We start from the raw sequence: 27,499 nt of genomic DNA, 5'->3' as shown, positions 1-27,499 counted from the left end.
GGTGGGCAGTGGGGCTGGAGGTGCGCTGGGAGGAGGTGTGAGTGTGTGAAGGTGAGTGAGTGTGTGAGGTGCTGGAACTGTCCAGCTTTTATACCCCTCCCTGGGTGTGTGTGTTGTCCCACAGGAGGCCCATGCTTTCCCTTCCTTGTTGGTGTTTGCACTGTGAGCACCTTCATTATGGTCAGTCCTGGTGTCATGAGATGTCTTTGCTCAGCTCATAAACTTTTGACTGTCCTGGGCAAGGCTAGCTGTCCCTGGCCTGACTCTGACCCCTGCAGGGACGCCTGGAAGGAAGCCGCAGTTTCTCTGTTTCCACCTGGGGAGTCATGTGCCAGGCTCCTGGTGACATCTGGGGCCATGGTTTGATTGTATTTTGTTGAAGATTTTTAAACTTTGCTATAAAGAATATTGGATTGTAGTTTTGTTGTTGTTGTCTTTTCTGGCTTTGATACCAGGGTAATGATGACCTACCTCGTAGAACGAGTTAGCAGGTGTTCCCTCATGCTGTGCTCTTTGGAAGGGTTTGAGAAGGATGGGTGTCAAGTCGTCTGTGAATGTTTCCTAGAATTCAACACTGAAGCCATCTGGCTGTGGACTTTTCCTTTAGGGGAGGTTTTTGATTACTGATTCAGTCTCATTGTTTTATGTCTCTTCAGCTTGTCTGTTCTTGAGTCAGTTCACTCAAGTTAGATCCAAAGATACAAATATATTGAAAGTGAAAGAATGGAAAAGGATATTTTAATGCAAATAGTAACCAAAAGAAAGCTGGTAGCTATAAGAAAATCAGCAAAATAAACTTTGAGTCAAAAATTATTGTAAGAGGCAGATAAAGACTTCAACTGTTGATAAAAGGTCAATACAGTAAGAATATATGACCATTATAAACACATATGTACCCAGCAACAGACCTCCAAAATACATAAAGGAAAAACTGACAGAACTGAAGAAAGAAATAGACAATTTCAGTTCTAAAGTAATACTGGAAGACTTCAATAAGTCTTTTTCACTAATTAAAAAAAATGAGATGGTAGAACGACTAGATTAAAGATCAATAATGAAACAGAGGACTTGAAGAACACTATAAAGCAACTAGGCCCAACAGACATGTATAAATTGCTCAACTCAACAATAGCAGAATACACATTTTTCTCAAGTGCACATGGAATATTCTCCAGATTAGACCATATGTTGGGCCACAAAACAAATCTCAATACGTTTAAAAATATTGAGCCCAGCTGGGCATGGCTCAGTGGTTAAGCGTCGACCTAGAATCCAGGCGATCAGGGTTCGATTCCCGGTCAGGGCACAGGCCCGGGTTGCGGGCTGCAGCCAATCAATGACTCTCATCATTGATGTTTCTGTCTCTCTCTTTCCCTCTCCTTTCCTCTCTCTGAAATCAATAAAGATATATTTAAAAATAAATAAATAAATAAATAAATAAATAAATAAATAAATAAAAAATAAAAATATTGAAATCACACAAAGTATCTTATCTGACCACATGGAATGAAAATAGAATCAATTACAGAAGGAAAACTGAAAAATTCACAAACATGTGGAGATCAAACAACACAGACTCAAACAACAAATAGGTCAAAAAAGAAATCAAAAGAGAAGCTAGAAAGTAGTTTGAGATGAAAACATGATAAACCAATACTTAAGGGATACAGCAAAATGATACTCAGAGAGAAGTTTATAACTATTGACACAATTAAAAGAAGAAAGATTTCAAATCAATAACCTAACTTTACACCTTAACAAACTAGTAAAAGAAGAGCAAACTAAATCCAAAGCAGCAGAAGGAAGGAAATAAAGATTAGGACACAGATTTATGAAACAGAAACTAGAAACAATAGTGAGAATCAATGAAACCAAAAGCTTTTCTTGGAAACCCCCCCCCCCCCAAAACCCCCAAATTGACAAATCTTTAACTAGACTGGCTAAGAAAAAAAAGAAAGGAGATTCAAATTACTAAAGTCAAAAGTAAAAATGGGGTATTATCACTGCCTTTACATAAATAAAAAGGAGTGTACGAGAGTACTGTGAACAAGTATTCGCCAAAAAATTTGATCTAGACTTAATGGAAAAATCCTTAAAACACACATTGCTGAAAGTGACACCTCTTTGGTGATCTTATTTCTTCATATGGCTCCAAGTTATTAATCAATGCCCTATTATTCAGCCTGAATTATTATTTCTTGTAGATCAGCTCTACTAGTAATCAACTCAACATTTATTTATCTGGATATGCATTAATTTCTCCTTCATTTTTAAGGACACTTTTGCTGGATATACACCTCTTTATTGACAATTTTTAATGCACTTTTTATATGTCATCCTACTGCCTTCTGGTCTCACAGTTTTTGTTGGGAAATTAGCTGTTATTCTTCTCTCGTTGCTTTTAAGGTTCTTTCTTTGTCTTTGTCTTCCAATAATTTGTTTATAATGCATCTCAGTGTGGATCTCGAGTTTATTCTAGTTGGAGTTCATTCAGCTTCTTGGATATGTAGACTCATATGCTTCGTCAAATTTGGGAAGTTTTGAACCATTATGTCTTCTTTTTAAAAAATCCTCACCCAAGGATATGTATTATTGATTTTAAGAGAGAGAAGAAGGGAGAAAGAGAGAGAGAGAGAGAGAGAGACGGAGAGAGAAACATCAATCAGTTGCCTCTTGTACATGCCCCGACTGAGGAATCAAACCTGCAACCTGGGTATTTGCCCTGACTGGGAGTCGAACCTACAACCTTTAGGTGCATGGAATGATACTCCAACCAACTGAGCCACCCAGCCAGGGCTTGACCATTATTTCTTAAAATATTTTTTCTGCTTTTTTCTCTCTCTCTCCTCTTTCTGGGACTCTAGTTTAGTATATGTTTTTTTGCTTGATGGTGTCCCACAGGTCCCTTAATTTCTGTTCAATTATCGTCCTTCTGTTTATTCTGTCTGCTCCTCAGACTGGAGTATTTCAGTTGACCTATCTTCACTTTCACTAATTCTTTCATCTGTCTGCTCAAATGTGCTATTGAGACCCTGTAGTAAAGTTTTCATTTCAGTTATTGTACTTTTCAACTCTGAATTTCCATTTGGTTCCTTTTTATATTTCTGCCTCTCTATTGATACATTGTATTTGGTGAGGCATAATACTCTTGATTTCTCTTAGCTCTTTGTCCAAGGTTTCCATGAACTCTTAGAGTATGAATAGAGTTGACTTGAAGGCTTTGTCTAGTAAGTTCAATTCCTGGACTTTGCATGCCTCATAATTTTTTTTTAAAAACTGGACATTTTGAATATTATAATGTGATAATTGACATTGGATTCTCCTCCCTCCCTAGTTTGTTGTTGCTGGTTGTTGTGGCTTTTTGTTATTGTTGTTGTTTGTTTACCAACTCTTTTAAACTATTTTTGCAATGACTATACTCTTTGTCATGTGTGGTCTCTGTTAGTAGTCAGAGAGTGATTTGACAGAGAGTTCCTTAAACACCTGGACCCAAAAATGTTTTCCCCCTTCTTTGTAGCTGGGCTCTGTTTGTGTGTTGGAACATGACTTCCACCCTCAGCCAGGCAGTTTACAACTCTGCCTTCACCTTCACTTCCTGCTTGTTCAGAGCTTGAAGTGCAGCCAGAGGTGAGGACTTCAGGCCTTCTCAGGTCTTTTCTGAGCATATGCCCCTAGTAGGTACCTGTGGGTCTTCTGGACTCCCAGGAACTGGTAGAAGCTTTGAAAGTCTAATTCTTCAAAGCATCTCATTCCCCAGCTTGTCATTCTAGGCTTTTTGGGGTGTCTTCTGTTTGCCACAGCTGATATTCTTTCCTCAGGTGCCTTAACATGTTTGTGTGTTTTGTTTGTTTATTTATTTTTATTTTTTGTTAATCCTCACTTGAGGATATTTTTTCCATTGATTTTAGATAGGGTGAAAAGAGGGGAAGAGAGAGAGAGAGAAAAAACACACAAAACATCGATCAGTTGCCTCCTGTACGTGCCCCAACTGGGGATTGAACCCATAACCTTTTGGTATATGATGGGACACTCCAACCAACCAAGCCACCTGGCCAGGGCAAACTGTGCTTTTATTAAAACCAGGACCTCTTGTGGGCAGTGTGATGATTTTCACATCACCAATGTCTACATGCTTTGATCTACAGATCTGGTTCTAGGAATTTGTTCTCAGTCTTGCTCAATCATTTGTGGGCCTGCATCTGTATACACATATTCATCTGTGCCTCCCACTCTGTGGTTTGGACTCCCTCTCACACGTTCTGGGCTTTCTACAACATTGCTGCCAGGATCTGCCCTTTTCCACCTCCTCTCCCTCAGCCCCGCCCAGCAGGTGGCACTCCAGAGGCTACATCCCGGTCTCTGCCCTCTGCATCCAGCAGCTGGCATGGTGCTGGGGCACAGGGTGTCTCTCTCAGTGTCTGTGACTATGTGCATGAGTTCAGGATGCCCATTTGCAAACTCCAGTAGAGTGTCCATGGCTTTTCTCTGTGTTTGTCTCCCCCAGTGTCCACCCCAGACCCTGTTCTTACTTCCCCTTCTGTCTAAAAAATTACAAAATACTGTTCATATTCTGTTATTTCTGGAGTTTTCAGTTTTAGATACAAGCTAATTTTCTGCTGTGGAGGGAAGCACTTTCTCTTGTTTACTACCAGCCCCATGAAAAACTCCCCTCTTCCCAGCCACAGAAGGCAGGGATACCCTAATGTTGGTTAAATCAGTGTTCAAATCTGTATTATTTTAGCTGAGTATCGTTCACAGCCAAGTCTGTGTAGTGGAACCAGGTTTAACTTCCACACTGATGCACATTTTGTTTTTGCTTGTTTTTCCTTTCTTAGGGTTCATAATTGCTGCTTTTGTTTATTTGCCTATTTTTCTGGCGTACTTATCAGTGAATTGTCCCCACACTCCACACAAGAGGTTCAAACATATCAGGTGATCAGTCAGCTTCATTTACTTTTTGGAAGTCTCTCTCCTAGAGCCCTCTGCATCTGTGGGCTGTCCCCTCTGCTGGTGCACAGGTGTCATCTAGGCATCTCTGTTCACTGTTGTCTCTGATGTTCCCCCATCTCTCTCCAGTCACGAGTCTCTGATTTCCTGAATGTGGTGTGTTTTCCTCCCTGGGTTATTGCCCTTATTTTGGTGGAGTACAGCCTCCAGAAGCTTTCTGAAAATGGGTGCATTGGAGATACATTTTTTAGCACAGCATAGTTAAAAATGCCTTCATTCTGCCTTAATAGCTGATGGATAGTTTAGCTCAGTATAGTCTTCTGGATTGGAAAAGTTTTTTCTTAGAATATTTGTTGAAGATGTGTAACATTTCCAGAAATCTAAATGTTCCTTGTGCTGTTTCTCAGTTAACCCACCTCCTCCCTGAAGGAGAAGTCACTATTCCACCTTCTCTCCCCCCTTGGTTAGTTCTGCTTGTTCTGTCTGCTCTTTTATTTATGGCCCATTTTGCTCAACAAAAGGCCTGTGATAAAAACATGTTGCTGCATGAATCAGAAGTTAATTTTTATTTATTTATTTATTTGCTGTGAGGTAAATTATTGCATTAAACCCTCTACACGTTACTTATCTATTCTCTTTGTCAATGATGGAGATTTTGATTCAATATTTTGGCTAATATGAATAATGCTGCTACGAAAATTCTTGTACATTTTGTTTTTAATGAATATATTTAGCAATTTCAGGGTATAGTCATGAGTGAAATTTCTGGGTCATATGACACGCATGTGTTCAGTTTAACACTACCCAACAAGTTTCTAAAGAAATTTACAGTTCCATTAGTCAATTTTATGAATTCCAGTCAATGTATATCTTGTATAAAATGAGGCATTGTCAGTCTTTTAAGATCTTACTCATTTTGTAAAGTGGGTAGGGGTACAGTATTGTTTCATTAATTTGTATTCCCTGGTGTACGCTCCCTGAACATTTGAATATCTTTTCTTGTAGGTGCTTGTTCAAGCCATTTGCTTGTTTTAGTTAAATAGGGTTATTTGTATTTTTTCTTGATTTATATATTCTGAATATGAGTTATGTGTTGTATATGTGAAGTGGTATGCTGGTATGTTTACTAACTGGCTACCTGTGAAACAAAAGCAGAAAAGCCCTGATTCGTGGTGTTTGCCAAGTTCCATAATAGCTACTGATGTGATGTTACTGAACACCAAGCCGGGAAAAGAGGTCCACGGTCAGTTCTCAGGAGCTGGGCAAGTCGGCCTCAGCCCACCACTGGGAGGGGGGTGTGTGTGATCAAATCTCTGTCCAGGACTGGGGTTGTGTTTGCTTGTGTATCTTTTGATCATATTCTTTTAAAAAGTGAATGTTATTTAGGTGTGATTTACATACTGTAAAATGTACCTGTCTACACTCTAGGCCCTGTTGGTTACTATCAGACTTGGATGTTTTTTCATTTTGATGTTGGGTGTTGGGTCCTCAGCACCTCCCTGTTCTGCTGACTCTCTAGAACTCCTAGGATTAGGTACGCAGAGCTAAATCAGCACAGGAAAAGGGCTCGTTGGGGGGGAGTTGGGGACATCAGGTGTGGCTTCCAGAGCCCATCCTGGTGGATTGTGCAGGAGGCACTTAACTGCTCAGCACACAGTGTGACAGCACCTGTGAAATGTCTGCCAGGGAGCTCATCAGAGACTCAGTACCCACGGTTTGTATTGAGGCTGGTCATATGGCACCTCTGCCCGGCACTTTCCAAAAGTCTAGGCTCCCAGAGGGACAGCAGGTGTCAGCACAGCCATCATGTCTGCACAGATGGTTTAGGCCAGTGAGGCATCCTCATCACACACGCTAGGAACCCCAGGCCTGCTGTGCTAACTCCTCTCTGAACAGGCCCTTCTGGAGCGGGGACACTGAAGACAGTCTGAGTCACCCCTGAGGGGCAAGCGCCACTGTCAGATTATTCAGACTTTGTGTCCAGAAAGTGTGTCCATCTCTTGCACATAGGTGTGGCAAGAGTCAGGGGCTTCCAGGATACCACTGAGGGGCAGGAACATGGTGGCCCGGGGGTATGACCTGGAACCACCTTACCTGGGGGATGTTGGTGTCAGGTAGGGGTCTTTGTTGTCAACAACAGAAATGAATGCTGGTTAAACGCATCAGGAAAAGAATTTATTGGAAGGGATGGACAGCGTACAGATGGGGGCAGGGCTGGGGAGGAGATGAAGAAACCAGGGTAGGGTGAGTGGAGGCCTGGGCCACACGGGCGGGGTGGCGAGGAGAAACCAGCTTTTCTCTTTTCACTCCACTCACGGCTCCGAGGCCTGGGGGAGTCCAGCTGGCCTCGCTGGGGTCACTGCCAACCTGGGTGGGTGGCAGGGCACATTGACATGGGGGAAGTCAGTACTTGGAGAAAGGAGTGAGTTGTTCCCAGAGGGAGAAATGCAATGGTGACCAGGTGACCACAAATGCCCAGTGCAGGAACCCATGAAGGTCACTTGGCAGCTGTCTTGGCTCTTAGTGAAGAATCCTGGGGGTGCAGATGGCAGTGAGCTCTTGAGTGTTTGGGTCCCCTTAAGGAGATCGCTCAGCAGCAGGACTTCTGGGCCGAGGCGGGGATGCAGCAGGCCGGGCAGCAGCAGCTGGGCTGGCAGGAGGGGGGGGCACAGCAGGAGGAGGCGGGCACGCAGCAGGCGGGCTTGCACACGGGGCGGCAGATGAGGGACACGCAGGAGGAGGGTCTGCAGCAGGATGGGGTGCAGGGGGTGGGCTGGCAGCACGAGGTGGCCCCAGAGCAGATGGGCACACAGCACACAGGCTTGCTGCAGACAGGGGTGCAACAGACAGGTGTGCAGCAGGAGGGTGTGCAGCAGGAGGGTGTGCAGCAGGCAGGTGTGCAGCAGGAGGGTGTGCAGCAGGAGGGTGTGCAGCAGGAGGGTGTGCAGCAGGCAGGTGTGCAGCAGGCAGGTGTGCAGCAGGAGGGTGTGCAGCAGGCAGGTGTGCAGCACACAGATGTACAACAGACAGGCCCGCAGCAGATGGGCACACAGCAGGCCTGCTGGCAGGGGGAGGAGGTGCAGCAGGAGAGGGTACAGGAGCTGGTGCAGGCTGGTTGGCAGGGGCTGGGTTCACAGGCCGCCTGGCAGCAGGGGCTGGACACACAGGTCACTGGGGCACAGGTGAGGGTCAGGCAGGAGGTAGGGGCACAGCAGGTGGGCTGGCAGCAGCTGGGGACACAGCAGGTGGGGACACAGCAGCTGGGGGCACAGCAGGAGGGCTCACAGCAGCTCTCTGGACAGTCGTCCACCTGCCAGGAGGAGTCTGTGCGGGAGTCGCAGGACCCGGGCAGGCAGGCGCGGCTGCCATAGCTCAGGTCGCTGGAGCAGACGGACAGGGTGGACGCGGCCATGGCGGGCGGTGGGGTGCAGGGGAGCTGGGAGGAGTGAGTGTGTGAGTGAGTGTGTGAGTGAGTGTGTGAGTGTGTGGTGCAGGGGAGCTGGGAGGAGTGAGTGTGTGAGTGAGTGTGTGAGTGAGTGTGTGAGTGTGTGAGTGTGTGAGTGTGAGTGCATGAGGTTCCTGGGCTGTTGGCTTTTATACTCTCTCTGGCTTGTGTCCCCACAGGATGCTCACACACCTTCCTTGTTTGTGTTTGGGACTCGGAACTCTCATTAGTGCTGGATTTGTGTTTTTGTTCTGTGAGATGTTGCTCAGCGACGAGGCTCCTAGCATGTTCTGCTCTTGATGTGTCCTGAGCTGCCTGTGGTTCATAATGTAGAGGCAGAAAGGCATGTGTGTCTCAAATAAGCATGTTTAGGGTGTGAGGTGGCCTCACGAGAGAACCATCTCTCCTAATCCAACTGCCCTTTTTTGACACCTGGGACACATCCTGTGAACCCCTGGGGACTCTGTTCATTGGGTACCCTGGCTTCCCAAGTGCCTGCTGGAGAAGCCCGGGGCCAAAGAGGCATAAGGCTGGAACATTTCTAACTGTGGCTCCCCAGCTCACCCTCCAGTGCAAGGACTGCCCTGGCGCAGGTGGCAAGCAGGTAAAGGTGGACGGCCTGGCAGTGGCTCCTCCAGGTCCCTGGGTGGACAGTGCACACCCCGTCCCCCCCGACTGCTCGGTGAGGCACAGACCCCACACCCGACCACAACCTTACCACGCCACCTGCATTTATCTGACTGAAAGCTGTGTGCGTGACCCAGAGGTCCCTGCCCACCTCCCTGCAGCAAACACAGTCGCCGCAACAAGGTTTCTGCCCAGAAAACGAGGATTGCTGTGTTTCCTGTTTATTTTCTTGAATGTTAACAAAAAAATAAAATGCACAGTGGTGTTAACAGTAAATGTGAGAAGGGTAGACAGAGTTAAATGGCTCTGAGGTCTGAGCATTGCCTGGGAAGGAGGGAGAGCACCAATGTGTACTTGAACGGCCAGAGTGCACACTGTCATCTCCAGGCCGCCGCTGAAAGGGGAGTAAACTCAGTGGGTAACTAGTCAAGAGTAGAAGCGGGAAATGGCCTGGCCAGTGTGGCTCAGTTGGGAGTTCAATTCCCAGTCAGGGCACATACCTGGGTTGCGGGTTGGATCCCTGGTCAGGGCATGTGCAGGAGGCAGCAGATCCATGTTTCTCTCCCACATCGGTGTCCCTCTCTCTCTCTCTCTCTCTCTCCCCCTCCCTTCCTCTCATCTCTAAACTCAATAAAAACATATCCTCAAGTGAGGATTTAAAAAAAGGGGAATTGAATAATAAAAATGCTTAATTAACCCCAAATAGTCAGGAAATAATAAAAAAGAACATTTGGGGGCAAATAGGAAACATATAGCCAGAGAGCAGATGTAGGAGGTGTGTGTGCGGCTTACGGCAGCGAGGGAGTGAACCATGGGCGGGAGGACAGCACCGAACACTGGCTCTGGCGACCCGGGTGGCCTCCTCATACCAGGGAAAGTGGGTTTGAAAACAAGAAGCATTGTTTGAGATAAAGACTTTTCGTCACGAAAAGGGTCAGCCCACCAGGAGGCTCTAACAACTCCAGGTGTGCATGCACCTCGTAACATCGCCTAGAACATAGAAATGAAAATGTGACAGGACTGAAAGTAGGAACAGAGAAAGACCAAATCATAGTGGGGGACATTACTACTCCTCTCTCAATAACTGAAGGGAAAGGAGACGAAAATAACCTTTAGGTTTGGAGTAAAACAGTGGTATCTGCGCGTCTGTGGCCCCACGTGCGGTCAGGACCGGTGACATGCTTTAGGCACAAAGAACGCGGCAGAGGGGACGGGTGCGTGGCAGGACTGCGACGCGGGCCTTGGGGGAGGAGCCTAGCGGGACAGGGCTGCGGCCCCTCCGCGGGCAGCCCACGCGCTCCCTGTGGGTCACGCGTGGGAAGCAGGCTCCCAGGAAGCTGTCGCTTTCCTCTGGAGAAGGGAGCCACACGATTTCCCCAGAGTACAGCCTTGTGGCCTCCCAAGCTCAAGGACACGTGGGAAGGGGACACATGGACAGCTGGCCTGGGAGAGGCTCTGTGGTGATAAGAAATCCTCCTGAGCTCCGGTGAAGAGGTCCAGGTCCTGTCCCGCCCATGTGGCCCTGGGAAGTCACCAAATGCCCCTGGCTTCTAGGTTCCTCCTACACAAGTTGGCGACAGTCCTGCGTCCCCACGGGACGGGGTGTTTGAACCACAGGGAAACGCTGCCTAGTGCCAGCTCCTGCAGTGAGCCAGGCGGGACGGCCGCCCTGCAGCTGACGGGACAGTGACCCAGCACACCCAGGGTGGCCTGCGGCAGGACCCGATCCACCCCGCCCCTGGCCTGAGGACCAGGCTGGGACCCGCCACCCTCTCCTAGTCCCCTGGGGACACCACAGGATGGGCTCCTGAGCAGGATGATCTGGGAGATTTACGAGCTGGACAACATCCCGGGCAAACATCCTTGATGCCCCTGGGAGGCGGAAATGGTGCCGCAGGGCGCGGGGCACAGAGCCAGGAGGGTATAAAAGCCAACAGCCCTGGGCACCGCACACTCACACTCACACACTCACACCTCCTCCCAGCTCCCCTGCACCCCACCGCCCGCCATGGCCGCGTCCACCCTGTCCGTCTGCTCCAGCGACCTGAGCTATGGCAGCCGCGCCTGCCTGCCCGGGTCCTGCGACTCCCGCACAGACTCCTCCTGGCAGGTGGACGACTGTCCAGAGAGCTGCTGTGAGCCCTCCTGCTGTGCCCCCAGCTGCTGTGTCCCCACCTGCTGTGTCCCCAGCTGCTGCCAGCCCACCTGCTGTGTCCCCAGCTGCTGCCAGCCCACCTGCTGTGTCCCCAGCTGCTGCCAGCCCTCCTGCTGTGCCCCCAGCTGCTGCCAGCCCTCCTGCTGTGCCCCCAGCTGCTGCCAGCCCACCTGCTGCATCTCCACACCCGCCTGCTGCAAGCCTGTCTGTTGCATACCCTCCTGCTGCACACCTGCCTGCTGCACACCCTCCTGCTGCACACCTGCCTCTTGCACACCCTCCTGCTGCACACCTGCCTGCTGCACACCCTCCTGCTGCACACCTGCCTCTTGCACACCCTCCTGCTGCACACCTGCCTGCTGCACACCCTCCTGCTGCACACCTGCCTCTTGCACACCCTCCTGCTGCACACCTGCCTGCTGCACACCCTCCTGCTGCACACCTGCCTGCTGCACACCTGCCTGTTGCACACCCGCCTGCTGCACACCCTCCTGCTGCACACCCTCCTGCTGCACACCTGCCTGCTGCACACCCTCCTGCTGCACACCTGCCTGCTGCACACCCTCCTGCTGCACACCCTCCTGCTGCACACCTGTCTGTTGCACACCTGTCTACTGCAAGCCTGTGTGCTGTGTGCCTGTCTGCTCTGGGGCCACCCCCTGCCCAGCCCCCTCGTGTTGCCAGCCCACCCCCTGCCCCTCACCCTGCTGCAGACCCTCCTCCTGCGTGTCCCTCATCTGCCGCCCCGTGTGCAGGCCTGCCTGCTGCGTGCCCGCCTCCTCCTGCTGTGCCCCCTCCTCCTGCCAGCCCAGCTGCTGCCGCCCGGCCTCCTGCGTGTCCCTGCTCTGTCGCCCCGCGTGCTCCCGCCCGGCCTGCTGCGTCCCTGTCGCAGCCCAGAAGTCCTGCTGCTGACCGAGCACATCCCCCAGGGCTAGCTGGGCTCAGGCCTCACCCTGTGACTGGTTCTCGCAGTCACCCCTCAGTCTGGCCCTGACCTGGATCAGGTGGTTGCCCCTACCCAGGGCAGGGTCCCTCAGGTCTCCACTGTCCTCACCTGACCTCTGCTCTCAGGAACCCTGGACCTCACTGCTCCCCCGGGCTCTTGCCTCCCAGGAGGCTCCTCCACCTGCTTCTGGGTCACCTGTCCTTCCCTCCCAATTTCTCTGTCCAGTCACTTGACTCTCAGTCTGTCAGCACTTCCTCGGGCACCCCAATAAACTGACTCATCACCTGATCGCTTCCTTCATCTGATTTCATTGTGGTGATGGGGTGGGGGTAGGGGGACAGGGTTTTCACCAGACAGTGGTCTCCAGCCACGAGTATTTCTAGGAATGAGTGAGAAGTCCCAAAGGGCAGTGGCCTATCTGTTCTGGGTGAGGTGACTGGGTAGGACTCTTGCTCTCGCCAAGAAATGTCAGTGCCTGCTGGGCCTGAGCCCAGCTTCCCTGAGATGGGTCACCAGCAGACACAGCATGGTCCAGGGGTTCTCAAGACCCCTGGGTTCTCAAGCCCCCTGGACCATTTCCGCCCACTGTTGCATCCGGGCACACCTAGCCTTCAGAGTTCCTCCTTAGGAAGCTGGCCCGGGGCTCCACACAGCACAGCCTGTGGCCCTGGGCCCCTCCATCACCCGCTTGCAGGCCCACACCGTTAGCAGAGACCTGATGGAGTGAGGGAGGGAGCTGCTCCCAGCTCACAGGAGTAAACGGCTAGAGATAGAAACAAAATATGAAGCAGCAGGTGGTAGGACCTACAGGGCCCCAAGTCAGCACGTGCCTCGAGGGCCCTCCTCTGGCTGCTCCAGGCTCCGTCTGAGAGTGTGAGAGACCCCAAGTTATGGTGCAGGGCCTCCCCTGTGATCTGAGCACCCGTCAGGCCTCAGCTGAGCACCTGGACAGCAGCCTACCCTGATATCAGGATGACATTGGTACCACTCAAGGGCACACATGAACAAGGGTGCAAGATCACCCACTAGGGCAGTGGCCAGAACTGTGGCAGGACATGGACCACTGCCCCCAACCCATGAAGGATCAGATAATGTTCAGCCCTCCTCGGGCCTACTTCGTGGGTGAAGCACCGCCTCCCTGCTCATGAGCCCCCCATTCTTCCTGCGGCCAGTGCCCGGGCCGGAACCCACAGCGGGAGCCCCTGCTGTCCCCTGTAGGTCTCAGCCTCCTTCTCTGAAGCACTAACCACCTCCCACCCCACACAAGCCCCACCTGCTGCACATTCCTCGCCCAAACTTCCCTCTTCTCCTGCTGACCAGTTTTTCACCCACTTCTGCTTAAAATTGGCTTTGCTGTAATACAAATGCACTCAGTTGTATAGTTTGGTGAGTTTTTAAAAAGGCTGCCATCCTGTCACCTCCACCTATATCAAGATGTAGAACATTTCACCCTGGCCGATGTGGCTCAGTTGGTTGGGTGTCATCCCATGCACTGCAAGGTTGTGGGTTCAATTCCCAGTCAGGGCCCATCTCCAGGGTTCTGGCTCTATCCCCAGTAAGGGGCATGCAGGAGGCAGCTGATTGATGTTTCTCTCTCACATTGATGTTTCTCTCTCTTCCCTTCTCCCTCTAAAATCAATAAAAACATATTTAAAAAAAATATGTAGAACATTTCCTTCAGGCCAAAGTTTCCTTGCAACCCTTTCCAATTGCCAACCTCCGCCTGGAGCCCGGCCAACCCTGTGCCACTGTCTCACTAAGAACAGGTCACACGGAAAGAAATGTACCGTGTGTGCCCTCAGCATCTGGCTCCGCCTCCTTTTCTCTGTTGTTGTCTGTATCAGCAGTTAATTCCTTTCTAATGCTTGAGTTGTGTTCTGTTGAATGGATGTACCACAGTTTATCCGTTTACCTGTTGAAGTATATGTGGGTTGTCTCCAGGCTTTGATGATTCCGAATTAAGCCACTGTGAACACCTGTACTCAGTGTGTTTTCATTTCTCTTAATGCCTCAGGGCGGGGGGCATTGCTGGCCACATGGTGGGCATAGTATGTGTAGTGATATTTTTATTTCCCTGACGACTAACAATGGCTATGAGCTCCTGTGCTTGTTTGCCATTTGTATGTCTTCCTCGGTGCAGGGTCTGTTCCAAACCTCTGCCCATTTTTATAAAATCAGATTGTTTGTCCTTATGATTAAATTGTGAGTGTTCTTTATAGAGTCTGGATACCAGTCATGTGTCATAAGTTTAAATTGGAAATCTCTCTATCTGGGACTAGCCTTTTCATCTCCACAGTGCTCTTTTGAAGGGCTGACATCTTTAATTTTGATTAAATTCAATTGACCATTTTTTCTTCAGTGGTTCTATCTAAGAAATATTTACCTAAACGCAAGGTGACACAGGTTTTGTCCTATGCTAACTTCTAAATATTTTATGGTTTTAACTTTCATGCTTAGTTCTAGGATCCATTTCAAGTTAATTTTTGAATATACTGTGAATTGTTCCAGCATCATTTGTGAAGATTCCCCTTTCTCCATTGAATTACCCTTGCTGAAAATCTATTGACTGTATATGTGAAGATCTATTTCTGCACTTCCTTGTCTATTGTATTCTTCTATGTTTATTATTGCACTAATAATAAATGTTTATTATTGCACCAATAACACACTGTCTTGATCAATGTAGCTTTAAATTAAGTCCTGAAATCAAGCAATATAAGGCCTTCAATTCTGCCTTTCTCTTTTTCCAAATTGGTTGGCTAATCTAGATAATTTACATTTTCATATGGCTTTTAGAATATATTTTCGAATTAGCTCATTAGTTTCTACAGACAAGCATGTTGGGATTTTGATTGGAACTGCAGTAAACTTATACATTTGGAAAGAATTGATATTTTAATATTGAGTTTTTAAATTCATAAACATAATATGTCTCTCCAGTCATTTAGAATTGCTTTTTTCAACAATATTTTGTCATTTTCCAAACACAGACCATGTATATTTGTTGTTAACTTATCCTATTTTGTTTTTAATGTTTTAGTTAATGGTATGTTTTTTCATTTTCAACTATTTATCTGATAGCAATCAGATAGAAATACAATTGTCTTTTGTATATTGACCTTGTCTCCTGTAACCTTGCTAAATTCATTTGAATTTAATAGCTTTTCTTTGCAGTTTCCTTTTTTAGGATTTTCCGGGGTCAGTGCATTTGGGCTCGGAGTCTCCTTCATGGGAAAGATTTTAACTATGAATTCAATTTCTTCAATTGATAGAGGGCTACTCAGGCTTTCTATTTCATTTTGTATTAGTTTTTATAGTTCATGTCTTTCCAGTTATTTGCCTATTTCGCTTAGGTTGTTGAATGTATCAGCATAAAGCCGTTTGCTTTCATCGTTTTTAATTCTTTCATTCATGAAGTTAGTAATTTATTTCTTTTTTCTTTTTACTTGACTGATAAAGTTTAAAATGTATCAATTTTATTGATCTTTTAAAAAAAACAAATTTGATTTATTGATTTTCTCTCTTGTCTGTCTGTTTTCTATTCGGTAGATTTTTACGCTTCTTGATTATTTCCTTCCCTCTACTTATTTTGGGATCAACTTGGACTTTTTTCATAGCTTCTTAAAGTATAAACTTAATAACTGATCTTAGCCCTGCCTTCTTTTTAAATATACATTTTTAAGCTATACATTTTCCCCAATACACTGTGTTAGCTGCATCCCACAAAGTTTATTTTCATTTTAATCAATATATTTCCTAATTTCCATTGTGCCTTCTTCTTTGACCCAGGGATTATTTTGAGATGTGTCGTTTAGTTTCATAATATTGGATAATTTTCCAGATGTCTTTCTGTTAATTATTTCTGATTCTGTTGTGGTTAAACAACATTCTCTGTATGATTTCAGTCCTACTGAATTTATTGAAACTTGTTTAATATGATTTATTTTGGTGAATGTTTTATGTGCTCTTGAAAAAATGTTAATTCTACTGTTTTGGGAATGGTATTTTGTATAAATGTCAATTAGTTCAGGTTGGTTTACAGTGTTTTTCAAGTTTTCTATATCAATTTCATCAAATTTCAAAAAAAGTATTTGGCCATTATCTCTTAAAATGTCTTTGCCCTCACCCCCACCTTTATTTTTTTGAGGTACTCCAGTTATATTCATGTTAAACCTCTTAATGTTGTTTCCCAGATCACTGAGGTTCTGTAAAGATTTTATATTTTAATTTTTTTCTCATGGTCGTCTGGTCTGGATAATTTCTATGGCCATGTCTTCAGAGTCACTGGTCTTTTCTTTGGTGGTGTCTAAACGACTTTTAAGCTCAATCTTCTAATTTTTTATTGTTTACATTATATTTTTCAGCTTCTGGAGTTTCATTTCATTTTCTTTTGTACCTTTTATTTCTCTCCTCATTATGTTCATGTTTTTCCTTAAATTCCTGAACATATTTATAGCGATTGTTTTAACTACCTTGTCTGCTAATCCCATCAACTCTGTCCGTGGGTTTGCTTCTATACGCTGTTTTATCTCTTGGTCATGGGCATTTTTTTTCTCTTCTTCATGTGTCCACTAATAATTTATTGAATGCTGGACCTTAATAAAATAAAACCAACCTGGGAAATGCTCCAGCTAAAGTCAAGCTCCACCTGAGCCATACCTACTTCCCCAAGGACTGGACCATGCAGCCAACATTCTCCAAGGAGGAGTGGATCCTCGAGACCCTAACAGTGGGTCCTGGACAGACATCAGGAACATCAGTCTAACTTTTAGGGGGCTCTGAACTCCATGAGAAACGTCACCATCTCCCATTTTACCCAAGGCTCAGTGGTATCTGGTTTGCACAGACCCTGCGGTCAATGTGTCTGTAGAGAATTACAAAGTAAAAGCAAGAACAAGAACTGTTCAGTGACTAATAGTGCAGGAGGGTGAAGGACAAACCCAAGGTGGCCCCAAAAGGCCAAAGGGCTATGAAGCCTGTCTCATCTTCTGCCACCCAGTTGGGAAACCTGGGAGCCACAGGAAACCACACAGGGTCCTGCTAGATGGCAGAGTGTCATGTAGGAGTAGATGAGCAGTCAAGCTGAGAAATGACTATGACAACACATGGACATCAGCACAGTGCTCAGTTCAGGGCTGTTTATTGGTCATTTTGCTCAAGTGCCTCCTGATGAGGCTCAGGGTTAGAGACTGATGGAGGCTGAGCTGGTCCCCATGAGGGCGGTAGATATGGAGGGGACACTGCCATGAGGACTTCCTAGCAGCCCTTCAAGACCCATAGCATTGAGCATAGTCGTTTAGATCTTCGCATTGTCCAGTGCAGCAGCTGGCTGGACCAGCAGTCACCAGGAAATGGTCCAAGTGCTGAGCATTTCAGGATCTGGCAGTCAGCTTCCAGGTGGGGGCAGCCTCCTGACATAGGTCAGGACAAGACTGAGGGGTAGCTGGGAGAACCAGTCACAAGGTGACACCTGTGCCCGGCTGGCCCTGGGGAGATGTGCTTGATCAGCAGCAGGACATCTGGACTCAGCAGGCTGGGCGGGAGCACACAGGGCGGCAGACCAGGGACACACAGGAGGCCGGGCGGTAGCAGCTGGGCTGGCAGGAGGAGATGGACACGCAGCAGGCGGGCCTGTACACGGGGCGGCAGATGAGGGATACACAGGAGGAGGGTCTGTAGCAGCTCGGGGGAGCTGGGCAGGGAGTGCCCCCAGAACAGATGGGCCTGCAGCACAGGGGCCTGCAGCAGACAGGCGTGCGACAGACAGGCTTACGGCACAGGGGCTTGCAGCCGACGGGCTCACAGCAGACCTGCGGGCAGGGGGAGGAGGTGCAGCAGGAGGGGGTGCAGGAGCTGGTGCAGGCTGGTTGGCAGGGGCTGGGCCCACAGGCCGCCTGGCAGCAGGGGCTGGACACGCAGCTCACTGGGGTGCAGATGAGGGTCAGGCAGGAGGCAGGGGCACAGCAGCTGGGGGCACAGCAGGTGGACTGGCAGCAGCTGGGGACACAGCAGATAGGCTGGCAGCAACTGGGGGTGCAGCAGGTGGGCTGGCAGCAACTGGGGGTGCAGCAGGTGGGCTGGCAGCAACTGGGGGCGCAGCAGGAGGGCTCACAGCAGCTCTCTGGACAGTCGTCCACCTGCCAGGAGGAGTCTGTGCGGGAGTCGCAGGACCCAGGCAGGCAGGCGTGGCTGCCATAGCTCAGGTCGCTGGAGCAGACGGACAGGGTGGACATGGCCATGGCGGGCGGTGGGGCTGGAGGAGGGTGTGAGCGTGTGAGCGTGTGAGCGTGTGAGCGAGTGTGTGAGATGCTGGGGCCTGTCCAGCTTTTATACCCTCCCTGGGCGGGCGTGTTGTTCCAGCAGCAGCTCACACGCCTTCCCTTCCTTGTTGCTGGAGAGAGTGAATCCTGGAAAATAAACAGCAGATGTTTTCATCCCAGGAGTCATTGCTCAGCTAACAAAACTCTTAAAATTGGCTTGGGGCTTGTTTACCCGGTTTTAGTCCTAGAACGATAGCTTGGGGTGGAGTATAGGTTGTCCTGTTGTGTTAGTGGGATCCCGGGGGGCCGAGGCAGAACCCAGGTGTGTGGGCTGCTGGCCCCTGGTCGGGGAGCCCCGTGCCGGTGTCCTGCTTGCGGGCCCAGGTCGTGCACCTTGTGGTGGACGCTTATTTGGTTTCTAAATGAAGACGTGAGTCATCCTGTGTATCGATGGTGTCCCAGGGCTGCGTAACAAAGCACCACAGACAGTGGGGCTAGCGCAACGGAAATGTATCTTGTCACAGTCTGGAGGCCAGGAGGCCACGGTCAGGGGTCAGCAGGGCTGGCTCTGCGGCTGAGGGACACCCTGCCCCGTGCTCTCGCCCAGCTTCTGGCGGTTGCTGGCCCTCTTTGGTTCCTTGTCTCGCAGAAGCAGCATCCCGACCTCTGCCTCCGTGGTCCGGGGCTGTCCTTGTGTGCCTCTCTGCGCCCACGTTTCCCCTGCTGGTAAGGACGTCAGTCATGCTGGATAGGGGGACCCCCCCAATGACATTTTAACTTGATTGTTTCTGCAAAGACCCTATTTCCAAATTAAGTCACATTCACAGGTCCCAGGCCGCAGCAGCGTTTTGGGGACACGGTTGAACCCATCACAGCACCTGCTCTGAGGCAGGCACGGCGCCAGGGCCGGGGGTGGGTCCTCAGGAGGGGTTGAGCGGGCCTCGCTTCTCAAGTCTGCGGCAGATGAAGGTCAGGCAGCGGGGAGCACTGGGCGTGAGGGGGCTGGTGGCACGCACGTGACTTCTGCTTGCCCTGGAGCAGCTTGACTCATGGGATGATTTTTTAAAAATTTATTTTATCAAATAATTGTGAAGAGGGTACAGAGAATGCACATGTGCCCCTCGCCCAGCTTCCTCTAGTGTCGCCGTCTTACATAACCGCAGGTCAGTTACCAAATTTTAGAAACCACGCGGGTACCCACTGTTCACTCAAGGACCGACTGTGTTCCACTCACCATTTCCCAAATGCTTAGTAATATCCCCTATTTTTTCTTGCTATTGATAAACTGATAACATCCTCCGTCTGGTCCCTAACCCCACACGGCATTGGTCAGGCCTCCTTCCGCTCCCGTCGGGGACGATCGCTCGGTTTCCTTGCGCTCTGTGACCCTGGCACTTCAGAGGAGCCCTGGCCAGGCGCATTTTCTGACCTGTTCTCGCAGTTAACCTGGGGCTGCTATGTTTGGGGCGGCATCTCACGGAAGTCATGTGTCCAGCAAAGCAGGGGTGCAGGATGTCCACGTGTCTCATCCCTGGGAATGTGACCCTCTTCCCCTTTGTAATGAATACATCCTGGGGAAGATTGTTTAAAGACTTTGCAGATATCCTGTTTCTACTGAAACCTCTGCTCAGCGGCTTCGGCGCCCGTCTAAGGACTGTGCCTGCGGCCACAGTCACTGCAGTGTTCCCATGTTTTACTTTCTGAAAATGTTTAGTAACATCCCTTATTTTTTCTTGATATTGATAAATTCTTTTTTTTCTCTGGTCAGCCTGGCTGAAGTTTATCAATTTTACCAATCATCTCAAAGAACCAGCTTTGATTTCATTGACGTTTGTTCCCAGTGACCTTGATCCCTGCCCTTGTCTGTCCTCTGCTCGCTCTGGGTTTCACGTGCGCGTCTTTTTCAAGTTCCTCCGGTGGCAGCTGAGATGGTTGGTCTCACACCTTCCTTCTCTGACAGAGGCTCTCACTACTATACGTCACCCTCTCCTTTAGCGTGTCCCAAAGCCCTTCCGTGTCGATGGCCCCAGTCTCTGAATGAGCCGATCTCCCAGCCCCTCCCGCTCTGATGCCACAATTCCTGGGTTCGTCCTGCGTTCTCAGGGCCGTGGAGTCGATGAGCTGGGAGCTCGCACGCAATGGGACTGGAGGCAGGTGACGCCCTCGGGGCCGGGCTGTGGCCTTCCACACTCAGCCAAGGCCCTTGCAGCGGGACTGGCCCTCTGTTTACGGCTCACGTGCCAGGAGGACGGCAGGTGAGGGACATGGGGAGCTGACTGGGTGGCAGGGGAGTCAGGCCTGGCAGGAGAGAGCCGTGTTTTCATTGCAAGGTCGCCGCCCCTTCGCCTCTCCCACCTCTTGGCTCCTGGCAGAGGTGAGTCCGGGAGGAGGCGCTTTGGATCACTGGAGACATGTTCTGTGGGTGCGGCCCCGAGGCCCCGAGGGCCACAGAGCATCCTGCCCTGGAAGAGCTTCCCCCCCCCCCCCTCCCGCGGCCTGCACGCTGTCACTCTGCCTCTTTTCTCCTGAATGTCCATGTGCCCCTGAGGCCAGCTGGTCACTGTACCTAATGGACAGCATTTGACAAGGGCGGAAAGGAAGGTCCCGGCTCTGAGCTGGCAAGCGCGGGGCCCGCAGCTGGACTCATTCCCGGGCTGTGTGTGGATTTCCTGCGTCAGCCGATCAGGGCGCCCGGCAGCCTGTTGCTTATTTACGGAACGTGAGCTTAACCTCAGCTCTTTTATGAGCCACGTGGATCGTACTTGAGAGGCCTGCCTCGCCAGCCGGGCAGCCTGCCTTCCGCTGCCAAACGCAGGCCCTCCCGCAAACTCAGGTGGGAAGTTAGAAATTCCCTAAAAGTGGCGCAGCACAGGGTTGACTGCATCGTGAGGGATGGGCACTGCCTTCCCAATCTAGTCTTGGCGAGGCAACATGAGTTTGGGAGCAACTCCTGCCTGCTGGAGATTTCAATCCCTCCCTGTGGCCCATAGCGCAGACCTCGGGCCTCAAAGCCCTCTGTCCAGCATCAATTGCTACCCACCGTTCTCGTTGGCACTGCTGCCTGACTCTGCTTCCTGCAGAAATGGCTGGAAGTGAACCCAAGACTGTCCACAGGCCCCACGGGCAATAGCCCTTGTTGCTTCAAGAAAGGTCACTGGGGGGTGGGGGGGAAACGGGTCATTGGGGAGAAAAAGGGACATCTGTAATACTTTAAACAAAAATGAAAATTATTCATATTAAAAAAAAAAAAATTAAAAAAAAAAAGAAAGGTCACTGGTTCGACCCCTAAGGGAAGATGTCCCTGGGATTTCTGGGTCATCCCGTGGGCCGTTGTGATTTATTAGGGACACGTGTCTGCCCAGCTCTTGATGTCTGGTCCACCATAACCGCAGCGGGTGGCCGTGTGCAGAGAGATGGACGGAGGTGTCCTCTGCCATCAGTCACCTGTGTCCTTGCCCACATTTACAAAGGAGAGGCCTTAGGAGGGTTGCCTGGGCGCAGGAACGCAATCCCATCCCCTGAGACACTGGCCTGGGTTGGGCATGGGTAAGAGGAACTCCGATGGCCTGCAGGGAACACGGGAACTGACAAATACTGCCCGTCACTGCCAGCAGGGGATGGTGTCGCCCTGTACAGACAGGAAAAGAGCACCCACCCCAGGAGCATCCATGAGGACAGAGCCAGGCAGTCTCCATAAACCGCCAGGACGGAGCCTGGCATGGCTGTGTCTCCTCGCTCTGTCTCGGCTGCAGGGACCACTGTCATGTCCACGTGTCTGGTTGATGATGGTGGCACTGCTGAGAGCACCGGGGGTGCCTTGCTTGAACTCTCAGTCCCCAGGTGCTTTATGGGCATGAGCCTGTCTCTTGCAGGGACCGTGCACTCCCAGGGACAGGGCTGGGGCTTGTCCTTCAATACAGCCAGCACAGCTGTGGGGACAGGTAAGAGAGGTCACAGGCGGGCTCAGGTGGGTGGTTAGCCAGAATAATGGTGACACCAGCTCTCGGGGCCCTGGCGAGGATGCCACACCATGCTGAGACCCAGCCAGCCCCATGGATGCCCCGTAAACGACCTGGCATAACCCGCCTGTGGTTTCCTTGACACAGATCTGCGCCCCCTGGACATCCTGGCGGAGGCGGTCCCTCCGAATGGCGCTGAGAGCGGAATCAGCGTGACGCGGGTTCAAGGCGCGCTGGGACTCCAGCTCTCAGCTGCTGCCCCCGGCGCCATGAGCTTCCCCGCGTCGAGGATTTTCGTCAGATGTGACCTCTTCCCTGAAGAATTTTCCATCGTTGTAACCTTGAAAGCTCCCGATCTGCCCCCCAAGGTCAGTGACATGTCTCATCCTTGTGTTCGAAGGACCCAGTGTCCTCATGCCAGAGTGCAAAGGGCATGGCCGGCTTGGGCTGCAGAGAGGCACCCATCCAGGTCTCCTAGACCTTGGCGGGCAGGAGTGCCAGCCCTGGTGGGTAGTGAGGTCCCCATCACTGCGAGTGTGCAGGCAGGGCCATTTGCTTGGGGTTTGTACTAGCAGTTCTTGAAATTATAATTTTTCTGGGGTGCTAACCTGTCAAAGGCTAGGGATACTGCTTAGAGCTTTTAGTTTGACACCCTTTAGCAGGAAAGACAAACAGTAAAATGACAAAACTTACCCTTCTGGGGCCTGATTACCTGTGGCTTGCAGTCCATGCACCCCAGATCCAGCTAATAGTGCATCCTACCTGCTGGGCTGGGAGCCCCTGAAGGGGGGACATGGTGCCTGCCACCATTCCCTGCAGGTTCCAAGACAACGCACTTCGTAGGTGTGTAACAAACCCCGTCTGTTTACAAGAGCGCGTCCCTGCCCTCCCATAACCGTGATCCTTGTGGGTTTTGTCTGTGGACTGTGATTCTGTCCCATCTTTCCCGGGACTTCTGCTCACTAACCTTTCTCCTTTCATGTCATCAAACCTGTTGTCAAACCCAGCTGCTGAGTTTTCTATTCCAGCTGTTGCAACTTCAGTCCTATAATTTCTTTTTATTTTATTTTAAGTTTTTATTGATTTCAAAGAGAGGAAGGGAGAGGGGGAGAGAGAGAGACAGAAACATCAATGACGAGAGAGTCATTGATTGCTTCTTGCATGCCTCCTACTGGGGATCAAGCCCACAACCTGGGCATGTGCCCTGACCAGGAATCAAACTCTGATCTCCTGATTCATGCGTTGACGCTCAACCACTGAGCCATGGAAGACCATATTCTTCTTTTTTCCTATGAATTCCAATTCCCAGATAAAATCTCTGTTTTGTCAGATACTTTCTTGAATGTGACTCCAATATTTGGAAGCAAGGATTCCATACTGTGGACCACTCCAGCATGTGGATCCCACAGAAGCCGGCTCTGCTTCTCTTAATTTCCTGTCATGCCCAGTCACTTTTCACAGCCTTATTGAGATATGAGAAAGATACCACACAATTCACCCTTTTACAGCCACAATTCAGTATGTTCAACTGACAGGAGCAACCCTCACCACAGTGAATTTAGAACACATTCATCACCCCATAACAAGCTCTGCACACTTTAGCTCTCACCTGCCCCCCAACAATGAGCAATAGATAATTTAGAAAACAAGAAAGTTCTCAAATAAATGACCTCAACTTCTACCTTAATAAACTAGGATGCAAATAAAGCTCAGAGAAGAAAGACAAGACCAAAGATCAGTGTGGAAAGCAATGAAATGGAAAACAGGAGGGGAAAAAAAAAAAAAAAAAGAGGGGAAAAAAATCCACAAAGCTCTTTCCTTGAGAAGATCAATAAAACTGATAAATTTTTATCCATACTGACCAGCAAAACAAAGAGAGAAGACACTGGTCCCCAATATCATGTGACATCATTAGAGACCTTACAGACACTGGAAGTGTAATAAGAGAACATTATGAACAAGTTTAGGACCATACATTTTACAACCTAAATGAAATGGACAAATCCCTTGACAAACACGAACTAGCAAAACTCACTCAAGAAGAAATAGAGAACCTGAGTAGCCCTATAACTATTGAAGAAATTGAATGTGCAGTTAAAGACGTTCCCACACCCAGCTGTCCTTCGACAGGTGAAGGTTAAGCAAACTGGGACATCCACACCATAGAACAGCATCCCCAATAGAAAGGACCAAATTGGTGACATCACAGCAGCTGCATGGATAGCAAGGGAATTGTGCTTTGTGAAAAAGTTCCTCTGAAAAAATGACAGTGTATGACTCCATTTATAAACGTTCTCGGTATAACAAAGAGTAGAGATGGGGGAGAGATACGTGGTTGTCAGGGGTTAGGGGTGAGAGTGTGAGTGGGTGTGGTGTTAAGTTGTGGATGTGGGAGCCTTATGGTGACAGTACAATTCTGTGTCTGAGGGTGGAGGTGGTTATACGATCTTCAAAAGTGAAAATACTGAGTAGAAATACACACACACATGCATACACACAAGTGTGTGTGAATCTGATTAAATCTGAATAAGACTGGTGGATTTTCAGTCTCCTGAAAGATGCTTTCATGGAGGGAAGCTGGGTAAGGGTAAGGATAAGGCCCCTCTCCCCAGGTGGACACCAGGCAGATGTATGAGCAGAGATGAGAAAGATGCTGTCCTGGCTGCCCTCCGAACTCCCAGGAGTGCCTGCCTGTGCCCTGGGACCACTCCAGCCCAATGTCCACTCCACCCCATGCCTCACCTAGGGGTGGGTGTGAAAGCTGGGCAAACCAGAATCCAGTGCCCTGAGGGCCTCACCGCCCAGGCCCTCTGCTCCTGCCCGGCACGTGGCCTCCCCGCCGAGGAGACAGGCCATCCCCCATGCTCCTCTCCAGGAACACTGCAAGCAGGTCTGCACCTCGCTCTAACATAATTCATGGGACCTGACACAACCAGAGCAGCCCTACCAGTGACCACCACAACCATCTGTTGGAGAGAATCATGGCCACACTTCTTGCCGACCCATCAAGACCTACAGGAGGACACAGTGTGACGGCAGCATGGCCAGAGCACCAGCTTCCTCAAGGGCCAAACATGGGTCGGGCCGTCCTCAAGGTCACCACAGGCAACTGACTCATCTAATGAGGCTTCTGAGCCCTGCACTGACACCAACAGGGAAGGGGGCATGTAAGCCTTCTGTGGGGACAACATAGGCCAGGCACCAGATATAAAAGCCCTGTAGTCCCAGGACACCTTACACACACTCACACTCGCTCAACATCCGCTCACTCCTCCCAGCTCCCCTGCACCCCACCGCCCGCCATGGCCGCGTCCACCCTGTCCGTCTGCTCCAGCGACCTGAGCTATGGCAGCCGCGCCTGCCTGCCCGGGTCCTGCGACTCCCGCACAGACTCCTCCTGGCAGGTGGACGACTGTCCAGAGAGCTGCTGTGAGCCCTCCTGCTGCGCCCCCAGCTGCTGCCAGCCCTCCTGCTGCGCCCCCAGCTGCTGTGTCCCCACCTGCTGTGTCCCCAGCTGCTGCCAGCCCTCCTGCTGTGTCCCCAGCTGCTGTGAGCCCTCCTGCTGTGCCCCCAGCTGCTGTGTCCCCACCTGCTGTGTCCCCAGCTGCTGCCAGCCCTCCTGCTGTGTCCCCAGCTGCTGCCAGCCCTCCTGCTGTGCCCCCAGCTGCTGCCAGCCCACCTGCTGTGTCCCCAGCTGCTGCCAGCCCTCCTGCTGCACCTCCTCCCCCTGCCAGCAGGGCTGCTGTGTGTCCCTCTGCTGCAAGCCCGTCTGCTGCACACCCGTTTGCTGCAAGCCTGTGTGCTGTACCCCTGTCTGCTGCAAGCCCGTCTGCTGCACACCTGTCTGTTGCAAGCCTGTGTGCTGTGTGCCTGTCTGTTCTGGGCCTACCCCCTGCCCAGCCCCATCAAGCTGCTGCAGGCCCTCCTCCTGCGTGTCCCTCATCTGCCGCCCCGTGTGCAGGCCCGCCTGCTGCGTGCCTGTTTCCTCCTGCTGTGCCCCTGCCCCCTGTCAGCCCAGCTGCTGCCGCCCGGCCTCCTGCGTGTCCCTGCTCTGCCGTCCTGTGTGCTCCCGCCCAGCCTGCTGTGTCCCTACCTCGGCCCAGAAATCCTGCTGCTGACCCAGCCGTGCTGGCCAGCTGGGCTCAGGTCTCTCCTTGTGGCTCTGGTTCTCCTAGCTACCCCTCAGTCTGATCCTGAGCCATGTTAGGTAGGTGCCCCACTCAAGACGGGGTCCCCCCAGATCTCTACTGTCCTCACCTGACCTCTGCTTCAAGGAACCCTGGACCTCACTGCTCCCCCGGCTCTTGCCTCCCAGGAGGCTCCTCCACCTGCCTCTGAGTCACCTGTCTTTCCCTCCTAGTTCCCTGTTGAGTCTCTTGACCTCCATTCTCAGCCTGTCAGCACCTCCTTGGGCACCCAATAAACTCACTCATCACCTGATGGCTTCCTTCATTTGATTTCATGGGGGCTGGGCACATGGTTTTTACCAGACAGTGGTCTCCTCCAGCCACGAGTATTTCTAAGAATGAGTGATTTAGAAATCCCAAAGAGCAGTGGCCAACTCCTCCTAGTGGGGCACCAGGTGGGACTCTTGCCCTGGCTCAGAAAGATCAGTGCCTACTGGGCCTGTGCCTGGGGCTTCCTTGAGGCTGGTCACCGGCAGAAAAGTCATGTTCTAGGGCAGGAGTGGGCAACATCCGGCCTGTGGCTGTATATGGCTGGCGAAATCATTTGGTCTGGCCCTGCCGAAGAGAGGCAGTTCCAACCATCACATTAGGGGGTGAGTTAATTAAATGTTTGACGAAATATAGCAGGCTAATTTTTAAGTTGTGAATTTTGTATCGCCCCAAAATGATGTTATAAATATCTATATAGCCCTTGGCAGAAAAAAAGTTCCCCATCCCTGGTCTAGGGACTTCTCAGGCACCATGGAACATTTCCACCCACTGTCTCATCTGGACAACTTCACGCCTCCAGATTTGCCTATCAGGAAACACCTGGGGACTCCCGCAGCACAGACTCTGTGGGCTTGGGGCCACCCCTGTCATTCACCCACAGGTCTACACTGTTAGCAGAGAGCTGGTGGAGTGAAAGAGGGAGAAGCTGGTCCAATCCTGATGGAGCCAGAGGAATTGGATGACATTCCCTCCATGGCCAAAC

General features: G+C 50.4%; 5 protein-coding genes across 28 annotated transcripts in view; 3 read left to right on the top strand and 2 right to left on the bottom strand.

Moving 5' to 3' along the window:
- Window positions 1-7,537: 7,537 nt before the first annotated feature.
- On the bottom strand, window positions 7,538-8,359 carry LOC148092969 (uncharacterized). 2 transcript variants are annotated; one of them, XM_087817965.1, is made up of 3 exons: window positions 8,151-8,359; window positions 7,656-8,006; window positions 7,538-7,592 (listed from the first exon to the last, which is right to left on the bottom strand). In XM_087817965.1, the coding sequence occupies exons 1-3, from the start codon at window positions 8,357-8,359 to the stop codon at window positions 7,538-7,540; spliced, it is 615 nt and encodes a 204-aa protein (XP_087674091.1). The 2 variants fall into 2 exon arrangements, with proteins under 2 accessions (XP_087674091.1, XP_087674090.1); XM_087817964.1 differs by having other exon boundaries at window positions 7,656-8,359.
- Window positions 8,360-11,027: 2,668 nt separating this feature from the next.
- On the top strand, window positions 11,028-12,086 carry LOC148092968 (uncharacterized). 13 transcript variants are annotated; one of them, XM_087817963.1, is made up of 3 exons: window positions 11,028-11,248; window positions 11,570-11,848; window positions 11,987-12,086. In XM_087817963.1, exons 1-3 carry the CDS (start codon window positions 11,028-11,030, stop codon window positions 12,084-12,086), a joined length of 600 nt encoding a protein of 199 aa, XP_087674089.1. The 13 variants fall into 13 exon arrangements, with proteins under 13 accessions (XP_087674089.1, XP_087674085.1, XP_087674086.1 ...); XM_087817959.1 differs by having other exon boundaries at window positions 11,028-11,319; window positions 11,632-11,807; window positions 11,859-12,086; XM_087817960.1 differs by having other exon boundaries at window positions 11,028-11,338; window positions 11,660-11,807; window positions 11,859-12,086.
- Window positions 12,087-17,645: 5,559 nt separating this feature from the next.
- LOC148092967 (uncharacterized) lies at window positions 17,646-18,359 on the bottom strand. Of its 3 annotated transcripts, none has more exons than XM_087817969.1 (2): window positions 18,081-18,359; window positions 17,646-17,888 (listed from the first exon to the last, which is right to left on the bottom strand). In XM_087817969.1, the coding sequence occupies exons 1-2, from the start codon at window positions 18,357-18,359 to the stop codon at window positions 17,646-17,648; spliced, it is 522 nt and encodes a 173-aa protein (XP_087674095.1). The 3 variants fall into 3 exon arrangements, with proteins under 3 accessions (XP_087674095.1, XP_087674094.1, XP_087674093.1); XM_087817968.1 differs by having other exon boundaries at window positions 17,646-18,271; window positions 18,320-18,359; XM_087817967.1 differs by having other exon boundaries at window positions 17,646-18,359.
- Window positions 18,360-22,487: 4,128 nt separating this feature from the next.
- TSPEAR (thrombospondin type laminin G domain and EAR repeats) overlaps window positions 22,488-27,499 on the top strand; it is a 33,594-nt gene continuing 28,582 nt past the window's right edge. The window contains exon 1 of the mRNA XM_016213520.2: window positions 22,488-22,707. Coding sequence (XP_016069006.2) covers window positions 22,609-22,707 — 99 coding nt within the window. The 5' untranslated portion in view covers window positions 22,488-22,608. The remainder of the gene's footprint in view (window positions 22,708-27,499) is intronic.
- On the top strand, window positions 25,642-26,457 carry LOC107537452 (uncharacterized). 9 transcript variants are annotated; one of them, XM_087818010.1, is made up of 3 exons: window positions 25,642-25,807; window positions 25,928-26,085; window positions 26,164-26,457. In XM_087818010.1, the coding sequence occupies exons 1-3, from the start codon at window positions 25,642-25,644 to the stop codon at window positions 26,455-26,457; spliced, it is 618 nt and encodes a 205-aa protein (XP_087674136.1). The 9 variants fall into 9 exon arrangements, with proteins under 9 accessions (XP_087674136.1, XP_087674135.1, XP_087674134.1 ...); XM_087818009.1 differs by having other exon boundaries at window positions 25,642-25,875; window positions 25,954-26,281; window positions 26,390-26,457; XM_087818008.1 differs by having other exon boundaries at window positions 25,642-25,920; window positions 25,984-26,185; window positions 26,240-26,457.

Source organism: Miniopterus natalensis, chromosome 6 (genome assembly GCF_054644295.1).
Source record: "Miniopterus natalensis isolate mMinNat1 chromosome 6, mMinNat1.hap1, whole genome shotgun sequence".
Taxonomy (NCBI): domain Eukaryota; kingdom Metazoa; phylum Chordata; class Mammalia; order Chiroptera; family Miniopteridae; genus Miniopterus; species Miniopterus natalensis.
The sequence above is the reverse complement of the archived record's forward strand: the minus strand, read 5'-3'. Positions and strand labels throughout refer to the sequence as shown.

Bases quoted from the DNA above. Each gene is read 5' to 3' on its own strand.
- LOC148092969 (XM_087817964.1), bottom strand. From the start codon at position 8,359: ATGGCCGCGTCCACCCTGTCCGTCTGCTCCAGCGACCTGAGCTATGGC. The intron at 7,593-7,655 runs GTGCAAGCCCGC...CTGCCAGCCCAG, and splicing joins TCCCTCATCTGCCGCCCCGT to CTGCTGCTGCCCGGCCTGCT.
- LOC148092968 (XM_087817950.1), top strand. From the start codon at position 11,028: ATGGCCGCGTCCACCCTGTCCGTCTGCTCCAGCGACCTGAGCTATGGC. The intron at 11,456-11,698 runs CTGCTGCACACC...CACACCTGCCTG, and splicing joins CCTGCCTCTTGCACACCCTC to CTGCACACCCTCCTGCTGCA.
- LOC148092967 (XM_087817967.1), bottom strand. From the start codon at position 18,359: ATGGCCATGTCCACCCTGTCCGTCTGCTCCAGCGACCTGAGCTATGGC.
- LOC107537452 (XM_087818003.1), top strand. From the start codon at position 25,642: ATGGCCGCGTCCACCCTGTCCGTCTGCTCCAGCGACCTGA. The intron at 25,682-25,729 runs GCTATGGCAGCC...ACTCCCGCACAG, and splicing joins CGTCTGCTCCAGCGACCTGA to ACTCCTCCTGGCAGGTGGAC.